Raw genomic sequence first — 27,374 nt, 5'->3', positions numbered from 1 at the left:
TAAGAAATGAGTCGAAGGAAGAAAGGAAAGGAAGGGGTCTAAGAAAGGAAAGAAAGGAAGGATCTAAGGAAGGAAGGTAGTCTTAGGGTGGTAGGTGGAAGGGATCTAAGGAGGAAAGGAAGGTGTCTAAGAAGGATGGAAGGAAGCAAAGAAGGAAAGAAGGAATAAGGAAAAAAGAAGGAATAAGAAGGAAAGGAAGGGTCTAAGGGAAGAAGGAAAGAAAGGAGGGTCTAAGGAGGAGGAAGGAAAGGATGGGTCTAAGGAGGAGGCAGGAAAGGAAGGTTCTAAGGAGGAGAAAGGAAGGAAGATTGTTAGTGGTGGTAGGTGGAAGGAAGATTCTTAAGGGTAGAAAGAAGAAGGATAGTCTAAGGAAGGAAGAATTCTAAGGAAGGGGTCTAAGGAAGAGAAGGAAGGATGCACCTCAGGATGGAAGGAAGGAGTGTTTAAGGAAGGAAAGGGATGTCTAGGAAAGGAAAGGGTCTCTAAGGAGAAAGGAGGAGGGTCTAAGGAGGGAAGGAAAAGAAGGTATAAGGAGGACGGAAGGAAAGGAAGGGGTCTAAGGAGGAAAGGAAAGGAGGGGATCTTAGGGGTGGAAGGAAAATCTTGGTCTAAGGAAGGAAGGATTAAGTACTGTTACTTATATTTTGCAACTTTAAGTTGTAATTTTACTTTGTATAGAAAATATGCCAATGCTGGTAATTCTAATGCTGCTAAGGTACCAAAAGCAGAAGAAAGAGTAGAGGAGGTGCTAGCTTTACTTTCGGCTTCGTTTAATTTGAGTTGTGCTGCAGAGGATTCTGCTTGTGCTACTTGTTTTTCTGCTTCTGCTTGTGTTGCTGTTCGTGCAAGCTCCCGTTCAGCCTTTAATTTTTCCTCTACGGAGGAATATTTCGTATCATGCTTTAGGGTAGCTGACTCCTTACAATACAAATGTAACGCTTCCGCTAAACCACAATGTTCCTTATACTTGGTATTAAAGTCGTAACAATATGAATTACTACTGGTGTCGTCCTTACCTTTGCAATATGCTCTTATGGTAATACATGCTGAAGCTATTCCCTCTAAGTAACCCGTCCAATTTCCTTCACATTTGAGGCCATTCTTCATTAACCTGTCGTTTACTTTCTCATGGTCGTAGTAGTAGTCGAATACTGTTTTCATTTGGGGAAGAAGTGTTTTGTTAACATCGCTGTATTGAAATCTACATTTGTCCGTATGTGTGCGTTTGCTCAGCGTTTGGTAAATTGGACTCAGCAGGTCTGACAAATTTTTATTACCTAAGTCGTTCCAGTACTTATCTCCCAACCAATGGTAAAAGAAATAACAGGGTTCGCCGTCCGATTTTTTTCTTGTATTCATGTTACATGCGGTACAGTAAGCCTTTGCGATTTTCTCCGCATCTTCAATAATTTGTTTACACCCTGCGAAGTTGGTCTGTAATGGAGACTTTAACTGTTGGGGGTTGATACTCCTGCTGCTGCAGTCGTTCCCAGTAACCGAATTGAATTTATCATAGAACTCTTTCTTCGAACGTAAATTGTTCGGATCCAGTGTCTACAGGTACAGTTCGTAGAAGGGAGTGTGGAATATATATATATATATATGTGTACATATATATGTGTATTCCTTTCACACATCTTTTTCCTCATTTCATTTTACACTACACCATAATCACACCACATGTATAAATATGTGGAATATTACATGTGCACACATTGTGTAATTATCTATGTTGCATAGAAAAAGAAGGAACCTTCAATATGCTTCCTACCTTCGTCATGATTTATGTGCACCTCTCTATGTAATAAATTAGTGTTAGAATTTTCTCTGTTCTGTTTGATATTTTTTGTTTGTTCCCTAGGATGATCATATGATGATGTGATTGTATGATTGGATTGTAAGTGTGGGGGTGAATGTGGAATTTTTACTTCTTTTTTGTTTAATAATAATAATATATATTCCTGAATTTTTGAATAGTAGTAATATACCACATACACAAATGTGTACATCAAAATCATTAGCTATGTACATTATATATGTACATTGGAGCCATTACATATGTACATATATATATTAAGGTAAAAAAATATATAAAGAATTAAGCCCAAAAGAAAAAAAAAAAAAGTACTCCTCCTAATTTTTTTTTAATGCACATATATATATATGTAGTATACAGTTGTCATGTATACAGTTCATATATGTACAAGGAGGAACGTTCGACCTTTCCCTTCCCCTTTCCTGAATGTGTATATTCATAAATATACAGTGAAGAGGGTAAATTTATATGAAATAAATGAAAAGAAGCGTACGTAATAATACAAAAGGATATTTGCATTAATTATGCATACAAGGGAGAAATCTACACACATCCTTATAGTATATACTTGACAGTACAATCCTCCCCTCTTCCCTTCTGTTTATATGATTGTTCAGTAATAATAAATTGTTTTTTTCTTCCTTTTTCTTTCTTTTTTTTTTTTTTTATTTAACATTATCTCCCCAAAAAAAAAAAAAAAAAGCGGGTAGAATTTTGAATATATATATAAGAATTTCACTGTTAAAACATGTAGAATTAATTTGCTACTCCACATATATTGCACCGTCAGAAAAAGTACGACATATAGTTTAAGGGGTGTGTGGGGGGTTATTTTTTTTCCCATAAAAGGGAATAGGATTATTAAGAATGTTATCATCATAAATTGTATAGAATAGAACTAAAAACCATGTTGTTTTTATTTCAAATTATTATCATAACTTTTGCATTAATTAGTATTATTGTACATTTTAATTACTTCCTTCCTTTAAAAATATATATTTGTACACACACACTCAAAAAAGAAGCAAAACGGAAAAAAAAAACATCGCCACTTTTAAAACTTCCTTTGCGCTTAAAAGGAGTAGAGAACAAAAAAACCTTCTCTGTGAAGCTATTCATATTAGCTCTTCTACTTTGTTTATGGCAATATCTTAACCACCACCATGTATGATAATACATCTTCCATTATTGGAATTCTAACATGCATTATTATAAATGAACTTCTATGCTCCTTATTAAAAATTGAAAAGAAGAAAAGAAAAGGAAAAACAAAATTTTCCACCACCCCTAACAACCCACCTACCACCACACCACCTAACAACCCTAACACAAGCTTCCTTACCTCATTTTTTTTTTTAGGTGACTGCCATAAGCACATCGTCATCACGGTATGATGCCAATGTGACAGGAACTGAGCATAAGGAAAAAAATACCCCCTTTGGCACCACCACCTTAGGTGTGAAGACCGGTGTAAAAAGACTACAAACCAAGTGGAGTGATGATGGTACATCAAACAACAACATCGATGACGTCGTCCCTTTACAGAAGGATAGAATAGACGCTTTCTTTGATCAGAACGATAAAAAATTATTTCATCGACTCCATGCAGCAAGAATTGGCAATAAGTGCAAAAATGAACATCCCAAAATGGATAATGAGGGTGCTTCCTATCACCCCTTTTGGAAGAACCGTCGCCGTTGCGGTGCAATTGACCGCTCTTTGGACAGCACTTGCTCCATGGACAGCCGTTCCTCCATGGATAGCACTTGCTCCATGGACAGCCGTTCCTCCATGGATAGCACTTGCTCCATGGAAAGTGTTCATTCACTGTCCACAACATGCAGTTCCATGGGCAGCCGTTCCTCCCTGGACAGCAATTCCTCCATGGATAATAGTTCTATGGATAGTCTCTTTGAGGAACGAAGTGATGATTATCAAACACCATATATAAAAAATGGAACACAAAATGGAAGAAGAGATGTGTTATTCCAACACAGAGAATTCCAACCCAGGGGATTCCAACCTAGGGGATTTATTCATAAACTCTTGTATGCTATAAAAAGAAGAGTATGGACAAGAGAAGGGGACGCATTCCTGTCCCCTCTTGTGTTGACCATTTCTGTGTTATATTTTTTAGCTTTGTGTTGTGTTGGTGTGATTGTGGGTTTTTCCATAGGTGGTCCACCACCACCATATTCCTGGATTCAAAGTGGTTTTGCCATTATTGCTTTTATGGTATGTATTCTTTTGAGCGTAAAATTAGGTATAAATTGGAACGCTTGAGGAACCGCCACGAACAGTCACAAACCCTTACGGAACTGCTACAAATACCTACAAAACCTCTACAAAAGATTGTTTGCTGTGGAAGGAAGGAAGGTTGTTAGGGTGGTGGTTGGTGTAAAGAGGTTGTAGGGTGATAGGTGGAAGGAAGGTTGTTAGGTGGGTGGTAGATGAAAGTATGTTTGTTAGGTGGTTGGTGTGGAAGGAAGGTTGTTAGGGTAGTAGGTTGGTTGTTAGTTCGTAGGGTACAAGGGGGATAGTGTCTAAGGACTGAAGAAGGGAGGGCTTATGGAAGAAGGGTCTAAGGAAGGAAGGTTGTGTTAGCGGTGGATGGAAGGTTGTTAGGGGTGGTGGTAGGTGGAAGGAAAACTTGTTAGGGTGGTCGAAGGAAGCGGTGTTAGGGGTGCAAAGAAGGAAGGTCACTTCCGTTAAGGAATAAGTAGAAAAAGTAAAAAAAAAAAAAAAAAAAAATTAAGGAAACACGTTGTGAGAAGTGTGCAGGGTGTTGTAATTATGGGTGTTAGGGTGGAAGGAAGGTGGTATTAAATTGTTGGGGTAGAAGTTAATAAGTGTGCAGAAGGGTGCACTTAGAGGGAAGCCTTGAAGGAAGGAAGGTTGTCAGGTAGTAGTTGGAAGGAAGTGTACCGAGGGGTGCAATCAGAGGAACGTTTTTGATCGAAGGTTGCAGGGGGGGTGCACCTTAGGGTACATCGTCACAGAGAAAGAAAGAAAAGAAGGAAGGAAAAAAAAAAAAAAAAAAAAAAAAAGAAGGAAGTAAAGAAAAGAAGAAGAAGAAAATAAAAAGGAAGGTAGGAAAATGTGAAGGATGGTGCACTTTCGGGTAGTATATGAGTCGAGGATGGAAGGAAAGTAGTTATATGCTCGGTGGAAGTTAATAAGTCTGCAGGAGGGCCTAGAGGAAGAAAGAAAAGGAAGAAAAAAAAAAAAAAAAAAAGAAAGAAATAGATGAAAGATAGAAAGGAAGTATGTGGAAGGAAGTGTGCACCATGGTGCACTTAGGAGTCGTAGGTGGAAGGGAGGTTCCTAGGGGTATTAGAATGAAGGTGTGTTAGGGGTGCGGGGGTAAGGTGTAGGGGTGCAAGGGAGGTTCTTAGGTGTATTAGAATGAATGCTTATGGCTGTTAAAGTTTAGGGTGTGAGGGGTGGTAGAATGAAAGGGTTAAGTGTATTAGAATGATGGATTAAGGGTGGAAGGAAGGGTGTAAGCGTGGTGAAAGGAAGTTTGTTACGGGTAGAAGGAAGGGTATAAGGTGTCCAAATTTGTGTGTTAGGGGTGGAAGGAAGATTGCCCACAATTTTTTTTTTTTAAGGAAGAAAAAAAAAAAAAAAAAAAAAAGAAAGATGGAAAGTGTGTAGGATGATACAGTTAGGGGTGGTTAGTGGAAGCGAGGTTCCTACGTGTATTAGAATGAAGGTGTGTTAGTGGTGTGGGGGTAAGGTGTAGGGGTTAAAGGGAGGTTACTAAGGGTGTTAGAATGAAGAGTTATGGGTGTGGAAGGAATGTTGTTAGGAGTGGTAGAATAAAAGGGTTAGGTGTTGTGGAAGGAAGGTTGCTCACATTTTTTTTTTTTTAAGGAAGGAAAGAAAAAAAGGAGAATAGGAAAGAAAAAAAAACAAGTGTTTAATTGTTCCTTTTTTTTTCTTCTTTTTAGAAAGAAATGCAGAGCATATGGTATGGAGGAAAGATTACGTCTTCTTTCTGATAAGAAGAAAGAAAAAAAAATAAGAAGAAAAGTGTGAATATTTTCTTCTTTTTTTCTTTTTTTTAAAAGGTAATATAGAAATTAAGAGACCTAAGGGGAGAGAATGAAATAGAAGGAAAAAAATTACACAGGAAGAAATTTAAAAAACAAAAATAACAAAGTAAAAGACCCAATCTACAAACCCTCAACATTATCACATCAACAAGTAAGGTTGATTGTAAGGGTGATAGTGATTGAGCATGTTTGAATGAAAAAGGAACAAAAACGTACCAACGCTGTTTTCATCATCATCTTTCGAAGCACATGAATTGCATATCATTTACTTGCATTCCTGCAGGCACACCACCTCTCAATTAGACGAGAAAATGGTCGATCCAGTGGACGATAACGTGGACACATTCTTTAGGAGAAAATGGGTAAATGTCATTTGATTTCTAATTTTCAAAAGGGGGCGAAAAGGGGGGGGAGAGAAATAGGAAATTGTACTTTTTCTACATGCAAATTCCATGGGAAATGGAACAAGAATTCCACTTTATGTACAAAGTAGTGCTTGATGCTAAGTGGTTGCTGGAAGGAAGGTGGTGTTAGGGGTGTTAGACATAAGTATATATATAAAAAGGAATATATACACATGTTCTACTTTTTCATTCCTACTTTCAGGGTATAGGTAAGGGTGATGTGTATGGTCTATTTCAAGAATTCAACAGGCAACTAACTGCAGACGACGAGAACGGTGGTTTTACAGCTGTTTGCGAAGACGTCGTACAAGGTCACGGCGTCGACCATGGCCTTCACGAATGTTTTTGTAAAATTCTTATGAGGAATTTGGTTAAAGTAACAAATAAAGACAGCATGTATAAATTGAATGGGCAGGAGGTAAATGTGCGCGAGATCGGGTCGGAGGACGCTCGATGTGATCTAATAAACTTGTGGTTATTATTATATATGTCAAGGTATTATATAAATGAGCAGAATATTAATTATGTATTCACAGCAATAACTAATTTGGAGGCTTTTTTTTTAATGAAACCTGAGGAATGCATATATACAGGTAAGTTCTCAGTGAACGAAAAGGAGGACGGAGTTGGTTACAGGGAGATTTATAAATGGTTTAGGGATCGGGGCATTATAAGCACAATGGGGCAAATAAGTAACAAAAGTGCATGTAATGGAGGAAGCAGGTCTGATGACCAGAGAAGTAGTACGTTTCCAAAGGGAGAACACAAAGGACTAAGTCCCGAAGTGCAGGATAAAGCTAATAAATTTTTGGAAGAAGTGAGGCAAGCGAAGGAAATAGTTAAAGAGGTTGAGGAGGAATTAGCACAACAACAACCACCACCATCTCCACCAGGTAAATCCTATCAAGGCATTACTCTTATAACCAAATAAATTGTGAACAACAACAACAACAGTGAGGGTGGTCACACCACCCACCTAACAACCCACCTACCACTGCCTCAAGGAGGGTGGGAGAAAGGGTGGATAACCATCCACCATCCTCTGTTCTTCTTCCTTTGTAGATGAGGACTGTAGCAAAAAGGGTGAATTATGTGCACGTGCAAAATGTGTAGCAAAGAAATGGATGCAGCACAGACCAGACAAGAAGGATGACTATGTTAGGAGCTACTTTCACCACTAGAACTTAACTGTGCACAATGAACATAGCAGAATGTATATAAATGTTGGGGGAAAAGTGAAAAATAAGAACTTTACGTAGTTGTTAATTACATATATATATACATGCATCTATCCCCCTTTCCTATTTTGTAGACTGACATGTGGCAAGACATCCAAACCAGTGTTAAGGAACTCGCCGAAGCCATACCTAAAAAAAACGAAAAGGTAGACAATTATTGCTATGGCGACCAATGGAACGGTAAAGTAGTGACATTTGCAGAAATGGAAGCATGCAGGCTTATTGTCAGGGGGCTCCACCATATATACAAGATTCCAAAGGACGAAGATGGGTCCCAGGAAAACCAAGAAGTGAATAACCAATTATTTAAGCAAACTATGCTATGCGTAGTAATGAATGCTTATGCAGACCTCCTCAAAGATAAATTCAAGGATGGATGCTCCGTGCAGAAGGGCATAACCCAGGCCTTCAGCAAAAGTACAAAAATTAAGAAAGAAACAAATGAATGTAAGGGTGACAATAATTGTGAAGTGTGCTCAAAGGAAGACTATAAAGATTGCGTAATAGGCTCAGATAAGATAGAAAAAAAAGTAAAGGAAATGCTGGACCAGAATCAACAAATAAAAAAAACTATGGAAGAAATATGTAAGGAAAAAATATGCTAAACACAGACTAAGGAGTCTGCGAAAGCGACACCACCACCCTAACAACCTTCCTTTCCTCCACCCCTAAGACCCCTTCCAGCACCATCACTACCATCACATTCAATTACTACCCATACATTCCACTATTCCTTCACTCGATTTCTTTCTCTCTCCTCTCTATAGGTAAAGACTGTAGCAAGGAAAAGGACCTATGTGAACGTACAAAATGCGTAACAATTAATTGGTTTAGGGACAGATTAACTAATCAAGGGACAGGAAGACGGGACTGGGTAAGAATGGAACAATATATTGTTCACTGCATTTTAGATCACTGTAATAAATAGTATATCCTTTATATATAATACAGAAAGAAAAGGAATAGCTATGAATCTTATGCGCATGTCTATAAAGTGCATATATATGTCCCATTCCTTCCTTCCTTCTTTCTTTTTTTTTTCCCATTTGTACAGTGTGTATTTTGGGGGGTTGGCGACGTCGGAAGAGTATTAAAAAAATTGTCTGAGGCTATGAGAAATGAAAGTAAAACAGATGGCGATCTATGTGAGAAGTTTACAGGAGCAGGTGATAACGGAGTAACAGATCCAGGAAAAAAGGCATGTCAATACATCACGAGAGGCTTAGAGTATATATACATCATTCAGGAAGATGAGACACAGAGGTACGGAAATCAGAAGAAAAATAACCGAATATTTGATCAAACCATAGGATGCATTCTCCTAAATTCTTATGCAGATAGATTGGAAGAGAAAGGAACTTCCTGTGGTATTACAGAAGAAAAAATAAGAAAAATGTTTGAGGAAGGAAATAAAAAGAGGGATGTATGGTGTGTGGATGAAAGTAAGGGTGGTATTGATTGTGTCGAATGTACAAGGAAACCTAATCTAAGTTGCACACTAAGCGTGGATGCAAGTCTTTGGTTCACGAGTAGCAGTTGCAAGAATAAAGGGAATCACGATATAAAAGACAAAGTACAAGGAATGCTCGACAATGATGAGAGCAAAAAGTCGGAAGTAAAGCAAGCTCTGACTGAAATAAATAACATATGTCCAGAGCCAACACCAGCTACCCCAGATCCTCCACCTGGTTCTTCTGCTGCTGGCTTTGGCGAAGGGGATAATGCTGTTTTAAAAGCACCTAAGGCTGCCCGACTTATTAACAAGATTGACAACCCCGTCCTTCCTTACCTCCCTCTTGCTCCTGCCGTACTTGGTATTTCTATTATGACCTACTCACTCTGGAAGGTAAGAAAAGAAGGAAGAAGAAGAAAAAAAAAAAATTTTTCCGTAAGAAAAAAAAAAAATTTAATATTAGAAGAAAATAAGAAAAAAAAAAAAAAAGGGAAAGAAGTAAAAAAAGAAAAAATTAAGGTGAATGAATGAGTAGGGGGGTGTAGGATTTCGCATTTTAGGGTGTGTGTGTGTAGGATTTTACACCTGTGTTTTGAAGTAGTAATTACTCTTGCGTGAACAAACATTTCGCATCCCTATTAAAGAAACATTTTCTCCCCCTTTTTTTTTTTTTTTCTTTTGTTCAGTACTTTGGAATGCTTCGTAAAACAAGAAAGCGTTACAGAAGAGCTTATCAAGTACGTGCTCCCTCCTTAGAACAGCAGATTGTTGACCATGTGGACGACCAGGCAGATGGTCCACATGAATATTATTTAGTAAAGGAACACAAACCTCGTTCTACGCCTATAAAAAGGAGGAAAAAACGTGCTGCCGATCGCCTTCGTGGTGGTGCTGTACGTCGCCGCATGATTATTGATATTCATTTAGAAGTCTTAGACGAATGTCAAAAGGGGCATTTGCATTCGACGAAGGAGGACTTTTTTGAAATTTTGGTTCAAGAATTTATGGGAAGCCAATTTATAGAGGAAGAAAATGTTTCTAAGGAAGATGTTCCAAGTTCAGATTCCGGGTTTATGGAAGAAGACATTGTTTCGGAAATTGGTGTTCCTAAGGAACAGGTCCCAAGTTTCAGATTCCGGGTTTAGGGAAGGAAGACTTTGATCGTAAGGAACATGTTTCAATGCTTGATGTTCCTATGAAACAGGTTCAATGTTCAGGTTCCGGGTTTAGGGAGGACGACTTTGCTCTTTGGGGAGGTGTTCCCAAGGAACAGGTTCCAATGTTCAGATTGCGGGTTTAGGGGTGATATTCCTGAGGAACAGGTACCTAGTTTCAGATTCCGGGTTTTAGGGTGTATTAAATATATTTTTCTTTTTTTTTTTTTTTTTTTTGTTGTGTTGTGTATGAAATTGTTTACACGTTCATGTGTAAGCAATATAAGCCGGGGAAAAAAAAAAAAATTTTTTTTTTTTTTTTTTACTTTATTTTGATTTGTTTGGGATAAATTTCTTTTTTTATTGAAGAATTAAAAAAATGCTTATTCATTATGTTATAAAATTTTTTAACTTCATAAATTTTCTTTGGTTTTGAAAATAAATATTTCTTTAAAAATGTCAGCACCCTCGGTTTTTTTTTTTTTTTATGTTCCGCGGCCCTTTTTGGGAGTACATTCCCTTAAAGCAGAGTTATTCGTAGAATACAAATGAGGAAAAAAAAGAAGAAGAACAAAATAGAAAGGGACCGAAAAAAAAGAAAAAGATGAGGCAAAAAAAGAAGGGGGTGAAAAAAATGGAAATTCCATTCCGCCCTTTACACAGCATAAATTTCAGGGTCATTTATGTTCTTCCGGCGGATATATATTTAATATTAAATCGTACCGTAACCTATATTCTGGCGGCCGAGTGTATTACTATTTGTTGTTCTAGCGGATGCCCTTCCTTCTCTGGTCGCCTGTCTTGTATATGCAGCAGAGCGTACTGTGGAATTGTCTGTTGTGGAGTCTAGTATGGAATATGTTGTTGAACTGCCTTCTGTTAATGTGTCGAATTCGTGTCCAGCTGATCTTCTCTTCCTTCTTGTGCCCCTTCTTTCTCCATTTCCAGAAGAATGGTTACCAAACCAGGGAGACCATGGTTTATACTGAAACAAAGGAAGGTAAGGAAGGGTTAAACGAGGAATGTTGTTAGGTGGTAAGGTGGTAGGTGGGTTGTTAGGGCGGTGGAAGGAAGGCATGTTAGGGGTGCTTGCTTGAAGGAAGATTGTTAAGTGGTCGGTGGTAGGTGGGTTGTTAGATGGTTAGGTGGTTAGGTGGTAGGTGGGTTGTTAGGTGTGTTGGTGGAAGGGAAGGCTGTAAGGGTGGTCGGTGGTAGATGGGTTGTTAGGGTTATTAGGCCTGGAAGTAAGAGTTGTTAGGGGTGGAATAAGGTAGTTAGGGGTGGTTGCTGGAACGAAAGTTGTTAGAGATGGTGGTAGAGTGGAAGGAAGGCATGTTAGGGGTGCTTGCTTGAAGGAAGATTGTTAAGTGGTTGGTGGGTAGATGGGTTGTTAGAGGTCGTTGGTGGAAGGAAGGTTGTTAGGGGTGGTAGAATGATGTTGTTAGAGGTCGTTGGTGGAAGGAAGGTTGTTAGGGGTGGTAGAATGATGTTGTTAGGGGTGGTAGAATGATGTTGTTAGGGGTGGTAGAATGATGTTGTTAGGGGTGGTAGAATGATGTTGTTAGGGGTGGTAGAATGATGTTGTTAGGGGTGGTAGAATGATGTTGTTAGGGGTGGTAGAATGATGTTGTTAGGGGTGGTAGAATGATGTTGTTAGGGGTGGTAGAATGATGTTGTTAGGGGTGGTAGAATGATGTTGTTAGGGGTGGTAGAATGATGTTGTTAGGGGTGGTAGAATGATGTTGTTAGGGGTGGTAGAATGATGTTGTTGGGCGTTGTAGAATGATGTTGATCCGGGTGTTAAAATGGAGGTTTAGGGTGTTAGAGTGAAGGTTCCGCGTATTAGAATGGTGGTTTGGGGATGTTGGAATGAAGGTTCGGTGTATTAGAGTGAGGCTTCAAGTTGTGGGAACAGGGTTAAGGTCAAGGGAGAAATTTTTTTTCTAGGTTATGGAATAACAATATGGCCCGGTGTTTAGCTTCTTAGGGTGAATATTCTTTTTGTTAAGGAAAAAGAGATAAGGCAGGAGTAAAAGGAAAAAAGAAAAAGAGGAGAATATAAAAAAGAAGGAAAAAAAAAAAAAAAGTGAGGGAAGAATGGAAGGTGCATATGGAAGGAGAGAAAGGAAGGTTGTATGCAAGTTTTTTTTTCTTTAGTTATTTTTCTAAGAAAAAGAAGAAAAAAATGGAAGAAAAGTAGAAAAAATTTTTGAAAAAAAAGAAAAAAGAAAAAATAAAAAGAGGAGAGAGTAAGAAAGAAAGAAAAAAAGAAGTGTAGGAAAAAAAAGAGGGTTGAGGGTGTAGGAGTAGGGTTCCGGGTGTAAAAGTAGGGTTAAGGTTATTAGAGTGAAGGTTCAGGGTATTGGAATGAAGATTCCGTGTATTAGAGTGAGGTTTCAATGTATGAAAGTAGGGTTCCGGGTATTAGGTTGTAAGTTCAGGGTGTAAGAATAGGATACAGGTTGCTATAGTAGGGTCCAAGTGGTTGAAGTAGGGTCCAGGTTGTTATAGTAAGGTCCAGGTTGTTAAAGTCAAGTTCAGGGTGTGACAGTAGGGTTCAGTGTGTGACAGTAGGTTTTAGGCTGTGAGAGTAGGGTTTAGGGTGTGAGAGTAGGATTAAAGGTGTGAGTGTAGGGTTAAATGTGTAGGAGTAAGGTTAGGGGAGTTAGAATGAAGGTTGTAAGGGTGTTAGGGTAGGATACAGGTAGTTAAAATAAAGTTTCAGGGTTTTAGAGTGAATGTTATAGGTGTGAGAATATAGGTTCCGGGTGTGAGAGTGGAGGTTCCGGATGTGAGAGTAGAGGTTCCGGGTGTAAGTATAAGGTCATTCTCGGTTTAGGAACAACAATATTGCCTATTGTTTAGCAACTTAGGTTGTGCGTGTGAAACTTCTGTAGGACGGCGAACGAAGGTAAAATGAGGAAATTTGAAAAAAAATCTTAAGGAAAAAAAAAAAAAAAAAAAAGGAATAAAAAAATATTGTCGGAAGAAAGGTAGGAAAAAGAAATATTCTCGGATGAAAGGATGTGAGGAATGAATGTACATTCTGTGTACAATGTATGTGCATAGCACTTAAGGAGTGTAATGATGTAATGTAGTATTATTGTATTACATTACTGTTCATAATATATTGATAAGTGAAGCAAATTATTGAATAATGTGATAAAAGAAATGGCTTCAAGGAAGAAGGGGCAGTTTGAGGTATTGGTGGATGAGTGGTATAATTCAAATGGGAAGAAGAAGCGGGAGGATGAGGTATGTAAGGAATATGCCTGTTTTCTGGGGGGCACACTCTTGTTGTCGCTTGTACGTACATTCTCTAATGAACATGACATAGGGAATATAATCCACTGTACAATATATATGCCGAATTTTTTATTCATAGGAAAAACTATGGAAAGAATTGACTAGATATATTGACGAGTTCATGAATGGAATGGGTAGGGTAGACAGTGAAGGTGAAAGAATTGGAAAGGATGGGTGCGAGGTAATTGAAGCAGAAGGAAGAAACATGACAAGCGAAGAAAAGAAGTGGTGCATTTTCTTGTTAAAGAACTCTTGGATAATGGAAAAACTAAACAGGAGTGAAAGTAAATTGCAGGAATGGAATAAAAATATAAGAGCTTTCATACGCTGTACTGTAATGAGAGTATGGTTCCATATATACATGAATATAAATTGTGAAGCTGATACAATTATAACGGGGGCTTCTAATGGAGTGTTCGAAATGTGCAAGGGCATGAGTGGAGGGGAAGGTTGTAACAAATGTGAGTATGGGGAATTTGAATCTATGTACGTAAATGGTAAGAGTGTTTTAGGGCACATTTTGGATAAAATACATATAGGTGAAAAAATTATAAGAATGCGAAGTGGAATATCATTCAGTGAGAAGTGTGAGAGGAATACTGATGGTACCGGGAATCAGCAGCCGCGAGGTGGTGGCACTGAGGACGTCATGGCACAGGACGTATTGAGTCAAGTCAAAGAAGAACTAAATACGGAGAATGGACAACAAAAACATTCTCCGAAAATAGTGCAACCAGACACCCCGGAAATCAAGTTCAAAGATGATTTCCTGATAAAATGGATATGGGTACATGGTGATCCCATGAAGAAAGGGTTAAGTGTAATAAATATTATGTGTAAAAAAGACGTTGAATGATAATGTAAGAATAATGTTATGAAAAATAATCCAAAGTATATAAGTGAAAGCGCAAGAAATAAGGTGTATGCACACACGTACATATATGTATTCATGGTCATATATTTTATAGAAAGGAATATGGGACGACATGAAGAAAGTGTTCGACGACATGATGGAAAATATAGATAGGGATGGAAAGAATGATCAAGGCTACTGTTCCACGTTGCAGCGCGTGCACAATAATACTAAAGAGCTATGCAAAATTGTATTAAGAATATTCTTCTGGATGGATGGATTAGAGCAAAAGTGGGTAGGAGAAATGGACGACGAAAAAGGGTACTTCGATTGGAGAACGAGGACGGATGAAGCAGAGAACGAAAAGGAACTGCTACCGTACTATAGATGTCTACTTGGTAAAGTAACTATGTTAAAAATGTTAGGAAGGCACTGTAAGTTGGGGGAGATTGCACAAGAAGTTATAAATAAAAGGAATGGTTTCAGGAAAAGTAAGGGGGATTTTCAGGGGAATACATTATGTAAGGACGTGAATGTCAAGAATTTCAAATGGGGAGGAAGGTTAATATGGCAGCAGGTTAGTGAATGGATAGATGACTATAAACGGCCCGAAGTTCCAGAAAAAGCATTAAGGGCTGTGACGGCAGGGAACAGTCCACTGCACATAATAAAGGAACAGGGAGAGCAAGGTTGTATGAAAGAGAATATGGATAAACAAATCCTCAAGAAATTAGAAATAGAAGCGGACGCCGATGAAGTACTGAACATAGTGGAAGAAGATGTAACTTTGGATAAGAGTGCTCTGGAAGAAATAATGCATAAGGTCGAGGTATTAAGGAAGAGTGATAAAATACCAAGTATGAAGGATGGGGAGATATCACAGGAAATCATACAACAAGTGGAGAGAGTGATACAGGAGGTATATCAGAAGGAATTGAAAAAGTTAAAGCCGCAAAACATGCCAATACTGAGAGTACTACTACCACAATCACGACCAGAACAGAAAGGTAAGTGCATAAAGAATATATAAAGAATAAAGAAAAAAAAAGAAAAAAAAGAATAAATAAATGACAAAGTATGAACAATATTTAGGAGCGGCGGTGGAAAGAAAGAGGAGGGAAGGGAAAAGAGAGGACATTTCTAGGGGGAAGTAAAGTTATGGTTCAGGGTTTAGGGTTCAGGGTTTAGGGTTCAGGGTTCAGGGTTTTAGGGTTTAGGGTTTAGGGTTTAGGGTTTAGGGTTTAGGGTTTTGGGTTTTGTGTTTTGGGTTTTGTGTTTTGGATTTTGTGTTTTGGGTTTTGTGTTTTGGGTTTTGTGTTTTGTGTTTTGGGTTTTGGGTTTTGGGTTTTGGGTTTTGGATTTTGGGTTTAGGGTTTAGGGTTCAGGGTTTAGGGTTTGGGGTTCAGGGTTGAGGGTTTAGGGTTCAGGGTTTAGGGTTTAGGGTTCAGGGTTTAGGGTTTAGGGTTTAGGGTTCAGGGTTTAGGGTTTAGGGTTTTGGCTTTCGGGCTTAGGATTTAGGGTTAGTGGTTCAGGGTTAATGGTTTAGAGTTCAGGGTGAAATATTTATGGCTTAGGCTTTAGCTTTTAGGGTTCATGGTTTAGGGCGCAGGGTTTTCGGTTCAGGATTTAAGATTCTGGATTTAGGCTTTAGGGTGCATGATTTAGGATTGAGGATTTTGGGTTTAGGGTTTAGATATGGCGGTTCAGGGTTTATGTTTCAGGTTATAGGTATTGTATTTCGGGTTTTAATTGTAGTGAGTCGGATTTTGTGTTTAAGCTTCAGAATGTAGGGTTTAGTGTCTAGGTTTGAAGATTTAGATTCAGGGATTATGGCCTGGTATGTTGAAAGGAAGGGCGTGTTTAAAGCATAAACTCGTCGCAGGAATAGAAACCAATTATTAGTTTAGAAAGGGCGTGTAGCGCCCCTTGAGGGGGAAGAACTCCTTGCAGGCGCCCAAGCCGGAACTCGGTCAGCGGGACACGGGGAAGGAACGGAAAAGGGGGTGAACTGAAAAGGTGGTCCACCCGGACAAGGCCGATGTAATGGAGAAGGGGGAAACTGGATAAGGGGGGAAAGGAACCGAACACGGATGTCAATAGGACAAGGGGCATCTTCCCATGTGCACGCTTAAAAAGGTTGCATGCAGAAAAGAAAGAAATAGAAAACAAAAAAAGTAAAAGGAAGGAGGAAAGGAAAGAGGAAGTTAAAAGATAGGCTGAAGGAAAGGAGAAGATGAAAGGAGGAATGATGAATGAATGCAGGGTAGAGGAGAATTAAGGCATCTACCTTACCAATAATCATTCATACAGACACCCTTCCTTCCCACTCACTCAATCTGATTCCTTCTGTGTTCCTTCCTTTTGTAGGTGATGACTGTAACCAGGGTAAATTATGTGCACGTGCAAATTGTGTAACACATCATTGGTTTAAGGACAGAGTACCTCGAGTGGGGAGTGGAAGACAAAACTGGGTAAGAAGGGAACAATATTTTTTGATCACTGTATTCAACGTCATGTCAATGGACCATGTGCATTCTACATATGACAAAAAAAGGGGAGGGGAGAGACAACCGTAAAGCTTGCACGTACTTAAAGTATATATATATATATGTGTGCATATATATACCGATATATATGTATATGTATGTATATATATTTATATATGTATATATGTCCCGCTCTTCCTACTTTCCCTTTGCACAGTGTAACTTTTGGGGGGATAAGGACGTTGGAAAAGTATTGAAAGAATTGTCTAATGCTATGAAGAATGGAAGCACAGACATCGAAGTTTCATGCAAGAACTTCACCAGAGCAAAAGGTGAAACAGCAACAGAATCAGAGAAGAAGGCATGCAACCTTATTGTGACAGGATTAAGACATATATACAGTATTCAGGAAAATGAGCGGGACTATTACTTAAACCAGAAGAAAAATAACCGAATATTTTATCAAACTATGGCATGTGCCTTCCTAAACGCTTATGCGGACAAATTGGAACAGCATTCAACTTGCCCCATCGGGAAGGATATAATACAACAGGCATTTGAAAAAGGAAATGGAAATAAGGATACTTGGTGTAAGGATAAGAACAATAAAAGTTTGAATTGTGCTGAATGTAATAGGGAACCTAATCTAACTTGCACACTAAGCGTGAGTGAAGGCCTGTTGGATAAGAAGAAAGGTGAAAAATGTAAAGGAGACAGAATTAATATACAGAATAAGTTGGGTAAAATGCTGGACCCAACGACGAAGGGGGATCCAAAAGTAAAGCCAGCTCTGAAAGAAATAAATGACATATGTCCAACCAAACCACCAGAAGCACCACGCCCACAGGCTGCCAAACCAGCAACTACGAAACCAACCGGAAACACCGATCAGGCAAGTTCAGGTAAAAGTAAATCACAGGAATTGGACTCTGTTACTTTCTCTTCTACTAAACTCCTCCTTGATGGATTTACTTCAACCATAAGCACCACAATTACCAGAGATACCTCATCATCCTCCAAGAATAATGAACCAGATGAGAATGACGAACATATACAGCGTATATTGAAAACAACTGCAGGTGTCGTACTTATTGATAATAATAAATATAACTCAATTTTACCCCCCTCCTACAGCAGATCAGAATTCTGAGACATCCAAGGATTCCGCTGAGAATCTCCCTGGAGAAGTAACAGGTAAAAATCATAAGAGAAATGAATAAGAAAAAAATAAACAATACTCTCAGTGAAGTGTACACCGTGAGTACCACCTTCCAAAGCAGAAAGTATATACGGAAGCGCACCTAAGGAAAAAAAAAGAAAGAAGAATTACACTTCCTAAGAAAAGTGTGCATGATGGTACACGGAATACTGCTCAGGTTATTAACACTGAGTACATTAAAAAGAACACCTTCTCTTCCCTACTGACCCCTCAGATGCAAAACCTGACTATGCTGGTTCCGGCGACGATGATCTACAGGATACTAGGAATGCTGAATCATCATCCGCGGAAGGTTCAACTCCTCAAACAACAGGACAAACAACACCACCATCCATACCACGGAAAGCACCAACTTCATCAAAGGCACTAAAATCTTCACACGGAACGAAGGAAGGGATCACTTCCATTGATTCCTTCCTTTCATACCTTCCTACAATTCCTGTGACCATTGCCATCTACGTCACGAGTTATCTCCTTTGGAAGGTAAGAAAATAAAGTTCAACTAAAGAAAGAGAAGAAAGGAAGAAAAAAAAAATTCATATTACAAGAAAAGAAAAGAAGGAAAAAAAAATTAATATTGGAAGAAGAGAAGAAAAAAAATAAAATAAAAAAAAACAAAGGTTTAAGGTTCCGCATTTTAGGGATGTGTATGTATAGGATTTCGCATTTTAGGGTGTATGTAGGATTTTGCATTTTAGGTTGTGTGTATGTAGGATTTCTCATTTTAGGGATGTGTGTGTAGGATTTCTCATTTTAGGGTTTGATGTAGCATTTACTGTTGCGTGTGAACAAGCATTTCGCATTCTTATTAAAGAAACATTTTTTCCCTTTTCTTTTTTTTTTTCTTTTTGTAGTACTTTGGAATTCTTCGTAAAACAAGGAAACGTTACAGAAGAGCTTATCAAGTACGTGGTCCATCCTTACAGGAACAAATTATGGACCATGTGGACCAAGATGGTCCACGTGAATATTGCATAGTGAAAGAACGAAAACAACCAAGATCTGCTCCAAATAGAAGGAGGAAAAGGGAACGTCCCGGCCGCCGTGCTGCTGGTCGTCGTCGTGATCTTCGTCGTGGTGTTGGTCGCCGCATGATTATTGATATTCATTTAGAAGTCTTAGACGAATGTCAAAAAGGGCATTTGCATTCGACAAACGAGGACTTTTTTGAAATTTTGGTTCAAAAGTTTATGGGATCGGAATTCATAAAAGAAGAAAAGGTTCCAAGTTCATATTCCGGATTTAGGGAGGAAGACATCGTTCCTAAGGAATGTTTTGCTAAGGAATATGTTCCAAGTTCAGATTCCGGGTTTTAGGGTGTAGTAAATACTTTTTTTTTTTTGTTTTGTATTGTGTATTAATTTGTTTACACGTTGATGTGTAATTAATATAAGCCGGGTAAAAAGAAAAAATTTTCTTCCCCACATAATTTTGATTTGTTTGGTAAAATTTTTTTTTGATTGAAGAATTAAAAAATGCTTATTCATTCTGTTATAAAATTTTTTAACTTAATAATAATTTTTTTTTTTTTTTAAAATACAAGAATATTTCTTTAAAGAAGGTCAGCACCTTTTTGATTTTTGCGCGCCCCTGTCTGTAAATACCTCCTTACCTTATGTGCTTATTCAAACAAACACATGGAAGAAAGGAAAAAAGGGAAAGAAATATGATGAAAAGAAGGAATGACAAGGAAGGAATGAAAAGGAAGGAATGAAAAGGAAGGAATGAAACGGAAAGAAGGAAAGAAGGAATGAAAAGGAAAGAAGGAATGAAAAGGAAAGAAGGAATGAAAAGGAAAGAAGGAATGAAAAGGAAAGAAGGAATGAAAAGGAAAGAAGGAATGAAGGAATGAAAAGGAAGCAATGAAAAGGAATGAAAGAAAAGGAATGAAAGAAAAGGAATGAAAGAAAAGGAATGAAAGAAAAGGAATGCAGGAAAAAAGAAGAAAGTGTCTCTTTTTTTTTTTTTTTTTGCTACACTGCATATAAGCTTCATGATGGTCATTTATGCGTACCTCCTCTTGAGGGAGGGGGCACACACTCATTCAACATTCCAAAGTTTTACATACAATGTTGTTACATACGACCGTAACCTATATTTCCCTGATGACCTGGCCTACTATTTTTTGTTCTTGTTCTTGCCTTTCCTCCCCCGGTAGACTGTCTTGTAGACGATCTTGTGTATGTCGCATCAGTATAACGTACTGTGGAATTATCCAATGAACTTGCTGCTGCCGAACCCAATATGGAATCGTTCTCTGTTGAAGTGCCTTCCGTTAATGTGTCAAAGTCAGGCCCAGTTGATCTTCTTCTTCTTCTATTGCTTCTTCCGCTCCTCCCATTTCCAGAAGCGTGGTTACCAAACCAGGAAGACCATGGTTTATACTGAAGGAAAAGGAGGGTGGTAAGCGGGTTGTTAGGGTGGTGGTAGGTGGAAGGAAGGTTGCTAGATGGTTTTTGGTTGGTGGAAGGAAGGTCGTGTCATGGGTGGTTGGTGGAAAGGAAGGTGTTGTTAGGGGTGTTAGGTGGTAGGGTGGAAGAAAGATTGTTAGGTGGTAAAGTGGTAGGGTGGTAAGTGAGTTGTTAGGGGTGATAGGTGGAACGAAGGTTGTTAGTGGTGGTGGTAGGTGGGTTGTTAGGGTGGTTGGTGGGTGGAAGGAAGATTGTTAAGGGATGTGTGCATGAAGGTGCATTTAGCGGTCGTAGGTGGGTCGAAGGTGGAAGGAAGTTGCTTCCTTAGGGAAGGAAGGTTGTTAGGGGCGGTAGAATGGAAGGTTGTTATGGTGGTGTCAGGTGGTTGGCGGAAGGAAAATTGTTATGGTCCTGTTAGTTGATTGGTCGTAGATGGGTTGTTAGGTGGTTGGGTCTAAGGAAGGAAGAGTCTAAGGAAGGAAGTCTAGGGAAGGAGGTCTGAGGAACGTGCAAGGAAAGGAAGGAATTCTAAGGAGGAAAGGAAGGGTGAAGATCTAAGGAGCAGGAAGCAGGGTGAAGGAGGAAGTTAAAGGAAGGGAAAGGAAGGGAAACAACATTCCTTCTCCTCCTTCAGGGGGAAGGAAGGATTATGTACTGTTATTTGTATTTGTACTTACTTTATATAGAAAATATGCCAATGCGGGTAATTCCATTAGTGCTAAGGTACCAAAAGCAGAAGAAAGAGAAGAAGCTTTATTTGCTTGAAGAACAGCTTCGTCTAGATTGGATTTTGCTGATTGTTGTGCAATCTGTTCCTTTTCTTTTAGTTCGTCTAATTCAGATTGCAACATTGGTAGTTGCTGATTAATTTGTTGTTTATGATCATTCCAAAAATTTGTACAGTAATCATCATTTCCGTGGTTTCCACAATGTGATTTTACTTTATCATTTGCTACACGGACGTGCTGTAGGTAACTTTCACATTTACTAACATCCAAAGACCAGCTATTCTCTAAAAGGGTTCTTACGGCACTATGGTCATACCAAAAATCGAATATGGTTTTTGCATGGTGGAAAGTTCCCTTGTCAATATTACTAAATATATTACTACACTTCTTGTCCACCTTCGGTTCCTTCAATTTTTGCAGTTCTTCATAGATATTATGCATAACTTCCTGGAATTTACTAACCTCCTTCCCTAAATTGTCAGACACTATATCTCCTACCCAAAAATAGAACCAATGACACCAATCACCCGTAGGATTTTGGACATTCTTCGTCTTATGTATGTAACACCAAGTTTCTACAATTCCATCGATAAAGTCCTGTATTCCTCGATGTTCCTTCAATTTACTCTGCAAAGTAGTTTTTATTCCTGTGACAGAGGGATCCTCAATTAGGAGGGAACCGCATGCATTTGTGTGCCCCTGCAGATCATCATACACTAACTGTGATGGCAATTTCTTTAAAATCTCTTCCTATAAATAGAATCAAAAGAAAATATATACTTTGACGTGTTCCTTAATTTCGAATGTGCTACATCATATATATAAGAACTGCTACATGTTCTTATTATATGTACACACATTATTCAAATGCCCCCCCTTTAAAATAAGGAATAAAGCGTATTACCTCATCAGCCATCTTTATTATGTATGCACATCTATATGTATTATATATAAACTTCCTCCCTTCCTTCCTTTTCCTTCTTTTAAAAAGGGGGGAGGTTGTTGTTCATATATCTATGTATTTAGTATGTGGGGAAGTGTTGTATGTGCAAAATTTTTGTTGTGTTTTATTTCTGCCTGCTTGTTTATGTTTGTTCTATGATGATTGTACTGTATGATTGGTAAGTGTATGTTTGTAGGGGTGGAAGTGTGTGGAATTTTTTACTTTTTTTTTTCTTCATTAATAATATATATTTCGTTTAATTTTTCAAAAAAAAAGATAACACACATTATATACACATATGTATGTATGTGTCGAATTATTTTATATGAATATAATATAAGCAAGTTCAAAATACATAAGCAAAAAAAAAAAGGAACAAAATAGATGAGAAAGGAAGAGGGAAAAAGAGGAGGAAAGAGGAGAAATTAAAAAAAAAATGCACATTCCTTTTATATATATTTTTGTTCTTACCCATTTACAACAATACTCATGTGGTATTTCCTCCATTTACAACAGTACTCATGTGGTATTTACCCATTTACAACAGTACTCATGTGGTATTTAGATATTCGTAATATCACATTACCATACTTACATGCTTGTATTTGTTCACACGCACGCATGCTCCTTTATTATGATTGTTCATATAAATAAAAAGTTAACACCTTATATACAGTGCAACTTAAAAAGAATGCAACTTTATTAAGTGTAAATTCTTTCATAAGTGAATACCTAAATATAAGTGAATACCATAATAAGGTGCAATTTATATACTGTGCAAATTCTTTCATAAGTGTAAATTCTTTTTCCCATCCCTCCCCCTTTTTACAACATATATTTCCATGCATTCCATGTTGGAATATATATTTCCAAGTTGGAATTTATTTCCATATTGGAAATAAAAGGGGTGGCAAAGGACAACAACAACCACTTCCGAACAATTCCTTGTTCCTTCCTGATAGAAGGAAGAAAGAGGAAGGTGCTTCGTTGGGGGTGGAAGGGGAATATCCGACGCAGACCTTCCTTCATAATTGTTAGGAAGAAAGAAGGAAGAAGAGGGAGCATTACGCGCTATTTCTAATTAACGGGAAGGGAAGGGGAACGTATTTACATACTTCCATAACTAATATTCTTCCCTCTTCGGGCAGGTGGTGGTGGTGATGGTCTACCACAATATATAGTAGATTCTTCTGTTGAGTCCGCTATTGTGGAAGTGTCTGTTGTTGAATTGTCCATTAATGAATTGAATGTTGAATTGTTCTCTGTGGATACATCAAAGTTACGTTGGATGATAGATCTCTTCTTTCTTGTGTTACTCCTTCTTGAACTGTTTCCAAAGGTGTGATTACCAAACCAAGAGGTTAGTGGGGAATACTGAAAGGTTAAAAGGGAAGGAAAGAGGTAAATAAATGTATACATATATATAGGCATATATATGTATATGTACATGTATATATATATACGTACAAAACTCATATTTTTTCTAATTGTTAACTTATATAAAAAGAAAGTGATGAATGGTAATCCTACTGTTGCCCCTAGTGCAGAGGATATGATTGGGGTGATGGTCGTAGGGGTGTTGTTTCCTACAGGGTAGGTAGCATCTGCCGCTTGCACACCTCTGGCTGCAGATTGTGGTTTAGATGCTCCTCCACATTTAGAACTGAGTAAATGCTGTGGGTTATATTTTCCGTCTTCCTCTTTAAGAACCGTACAGCATGAATGTTGGGGAGTGCCTTCTTCACTCATCCCACCATTATTTGTGCAGTGTTTACTGTAGGTATCAGCAGCTGCTTTTAGGTAATCATTATATAATGTACAGTAAAAACCGCTATCAACCCCTAACATGTTGTATATCGTTTCATAATTCTGAGAGTAATCGAATAACTCTTTTAATTGTTTGAAATTGTCCCTTCCCACGTTCGTGGATGTGAGTGTACATTTTTTTCCTGCAAACCATGAATTCGTTTGCTCGTAGATATTGCGCATAACTTGTTTGAATGTATCATCATCATCGTTCAATTTGTTAGATAATATATGGCCTGTCCAATAGTACCAAAAATTACAATGCTCCCCATATAGAGGCTCGCTTTTTCCCATTTGAGGCACAAAGCAAAAAGCACTTATAATCTGCGTAATGCATTCCCCTATTTCGTCATGCCCCTGTAATATACTCCTCAAATTAGTTTCTACACTTTGGAGCCCTGATTCATCGGCAGTACAGGAAGTTCCAGCATTATTGAAATCCCCATACATAGATCGTGAAGGTAAACCGCTCGGAGAAGAGTCCTAAAAATTTAATTTTCAAAGGATATGTATATATATACACACATATATACATATATATATATATATATTCCCCCCCTCCAAATTTATTATGTTATACATAGAGCCTTATATATGTGTATACTATTGAATTATGCATTCTAAATAAGGAATAACCAACCTGTGATTCGCACGCCATTCTTTATGTACATTCTTTTGTGTTTATTGTATATAATTTGAACTTATTTTGGAAATTCATTTCTATTTATTCGTGTGGTATATATAATTGGTAGCAATTTTCTCCCATTTGATCCACCCATACAGTATTAATTACGAACGAATAAATACTGAAATTTTTTTACTTTTTTAGTTTTTTCCTTTCATCATTAATTTATATTTAAGCGAAACATAATATATGAAATATATATAGAGGGAAGAACCCATAATTTTTTTGTGTAAGATAATTTGGGTATGTTTATGATACATACACATATACATATAAAAAAAAAAAAAAGAGGAAGGAAGGAGGAAGGGAGTGACATTCCCATAATATGACCTATTCATAACACTCATTCCCCTTATAGCGCACAGAGTGTATTCTTATGCCCATATTACATGAAGAAAAACGTGAATCGAACAATAAAAATTATAGTAACAATTACATATATTCTCCTATTCCAGTTGTATATACTTCCAAAATGATGGAACCCGCTCCCCATGCTAATGGAAGGAATCCATGGAATAAGCATGGTACTGGTCATACATGTATCACCTTATTTCTTCTAAATTTATTCCTTTAACATTTTTCTGTACTTAAAATTATTCACATCCTTACATTTGCAACTATTCTTTTATACTTACAATTAAAGCACATACAAACTATAATTTATTACAGTTCCTAAGATGGGGAAGGGAAGGTCTACGGGGAACATTCCCCCCTCCCTTCCCATTCGCGTTGTAGGTGTTGCATTCCAATTTTACTTTACATACCATGTTCTACATGCGGCCGTAACCTATATTATTTCCTCTTTGTAGCGTTCTATTGTTTGTTGCCCTCCTACCCCTTCCCCCTGCACGTGGAGGTGGTGGTCGTGATCGTCGTTCACCATTATATATGGTAGATGCTACATCTGTTGATTCGAATGTGGAACCTCCTATTGTGGAATTGTCGTACGTTGAATCGTATGTTGATTCAGTTGTTGCATATAATGTTGTTAAGGTGCCGTCGTCCGTGAACCTGTCTATGTTATGCGTAGTAGATCTTCTCTTTTTTAGGGAATTACGCCTTGGAGGATATAATAATGAAATGTACTGAAAGAAAAAAAATAAGGTAGCAAGATTGTTAGGATGAAAAGGAGGACAAGGATGGGCTGAAAAAATAAGGTGGGAAGAGAAGGGAAGCGAAGGGGGAAGAAATATGTACTGCATCAACAGAATGTTTCATTCCATTATTTACTTCTCATAAAAAAAAAGTGCTCATTTATATTTCTATCCATGTAATAGTTGTACATAATGGTAATTATAATAATAATTATTACCTTATAAAAAAAAAAAGTGATAAATAAAGAACCTATTCCCAGAAATGTGTAAGAAATATTATTGATGGCGTTCAGTTCTTGGATGTTTGCTCCTTGAGATTGCGATGGATTTGTTTGGAGCGTGGAATTAGCTTCCCATGTACATTTCCTTACGTTCATCAAAATACTCTCTATGCCGGATTTCCCCTTACTGCCACAGTCCTCAAATATTTTTTTATATTCTTCACAGGATGCTTTAACATCATTCTCTCCGTACTTTTCACGTATAACTTTATAGGCTGACCATACATCCCATAGGTATTTTAAATATTCCTTAGGACACCGTTCCTGTGTTCCCATCATATCTTCTATAGTTTTCCTGTTCCTTTTATAATCGAACAATTTCTTCATTGCTCTGAATTCTTCCTTATCCTTCGTTGCATACAAAAGTAACTGAGGACTTTTGACGTCCAGTACCTTAATTTTCTTCCCACATTCTTCCATAGCTTCTTCGAATTTTCTCTCTTCCAATTCCTTTGATAATATGTCACCCATCCACCAATAGAAATATTCATACCATTCATTCTTTATACTGCTATCATTATTTATACTTTCCACATAATACAGTGCACCTATAATTCTATTTTGCGCGGTTTCACTGGCACCATACGCACTTAGTTCTTCCTTCACATTATCAAATTTATTCGACCTCCCCTGTGATTTCCCTGCTTCTTCATTTAACTTATTGTAGCTTCCTGTGGAAGGTAATTCCTGTGGATAATGTTCCTATAAATACAGTTCGTGCAGAAAATGTATAGAATGTCTTCATGCATTATGCGTCCCTAATTTTACTACAATATATATAGAATACTTTGTGCGCATACTCTTTAACTATCAATACTAAATAGAAAGGAGCGAGTTGTCATGCTTCTCTCTTACGTCTGCCATTGTTAGTGAACATCCTTCGAGTATAATATGTTCACTTCAAAACATGTTTCCACAATGTATATTCATAAAATTTGGAATATATTTGTAAGAATTCCGTTCGCATCATAGTGATTATGGATTGATGTTAAATTTATATTAATTTTCATAATATGCAATGCTTAATTCATACAGTATGATAACATATATATATATGTATGAAATTATCCATACATATAATTCAAGCCAGAAATGTAGGAATGAAATGTATTAAAATTATATAATGGATAGAGGACAAAAATTGAAACTTCCCCACGTACATTTCCTATCCATTGCATTATTCGAATTATATTTATTTTATTCCAAAGTATTACGTTATTACTATTTATATCACGGACGCTCCCGTTAGTATATATATATAGGAGAACGAAACATGTTTTTTTTTTTTTTTTTTTTTTTTAGATGGGGAATTTTTTAGGATGTATTTATAAATTAGGATTTCTTCTATTTTTTCATTTTTTTTCTTTTTTTTTGCATTTTATTGTGCATTATACACATAAAATGTTGTATTCATAATACATAATTGCATATATTATATA

The 27,374-nt window shown here is 37.6% G+C and overlaps 2 protein-coding genes across 2 annotated transcripts; both read left to right on the top strand.

The window, feature by feature from the left end:
• Positions 1-6,185: 6,185 nt before the first annotated feature.
• Positions 6,186-10,114, top strand: PCOAH_00037120 (SICA antigen; the record flags this gene model as incomplete). The annotated part of the gene is made up of 7 exons (XM_020060503.1): positions 6,186-6,236; positions 6,481-7,171; positions 7,341-7,435; positions 7,591-8,101; positions 8,284-8,390; positions 8,571-9,362; positions 9,656-10,114. The coding sequence occupies 7 exons, from the start codon at positions 6,186-6,188 to the stop codon at positions 10,112-10,114; spliced, it is 2,706 nt and encodes a 901-aa protein (XP_019915575.1).
• A 3,180-nt stretch (positions 10,115-13,294) lies between these two features.
• PCOAH_00037110 (SICA antigen) lies at positions 13,295-19,303 on the top strand (the record flags this gene model as incomplete). The annotated part of the gene is made up of 8 exons (XM_020060502.1): positions 13,295-13,378; positions 13,509-14,249; positions 14,398-15,289; positions 16,650-16,753; positions 16,986-17,670; positions 17,906-17,962; positions 18,202-18,470; positions 18,842-19,303. The coding sequence occupies 8 exons, from the start codon at positions 13,295-13,297 to the stop codon at positions 19,301-19,303; spliced, it is 3,294 nt and encodes a 1,097-aa protein (XP_019915655.1).
• Positions 19,304-27,374: the final 8,071 nt, after the last annotated feature.

This window comes from Plasmodium coatneyi, chromosome 11, assembly GCF_001680005.1.
Source record: "Plasmodium coatneyi strain Hackeri chromosome 11, complete sequence".
NCBI classification, from domain to species: Eukaryota; Apicomplexa; class Aconoidasida; order Haemosporida; family Plasmodiidae; genus Plasmodium; species Plasmodium coatneyi.
The sequence above is the reverse complement of the archived record's forward strand: the minus strand, read 5'-3'. Positions and strand labels throughout refer to the sequence as shown.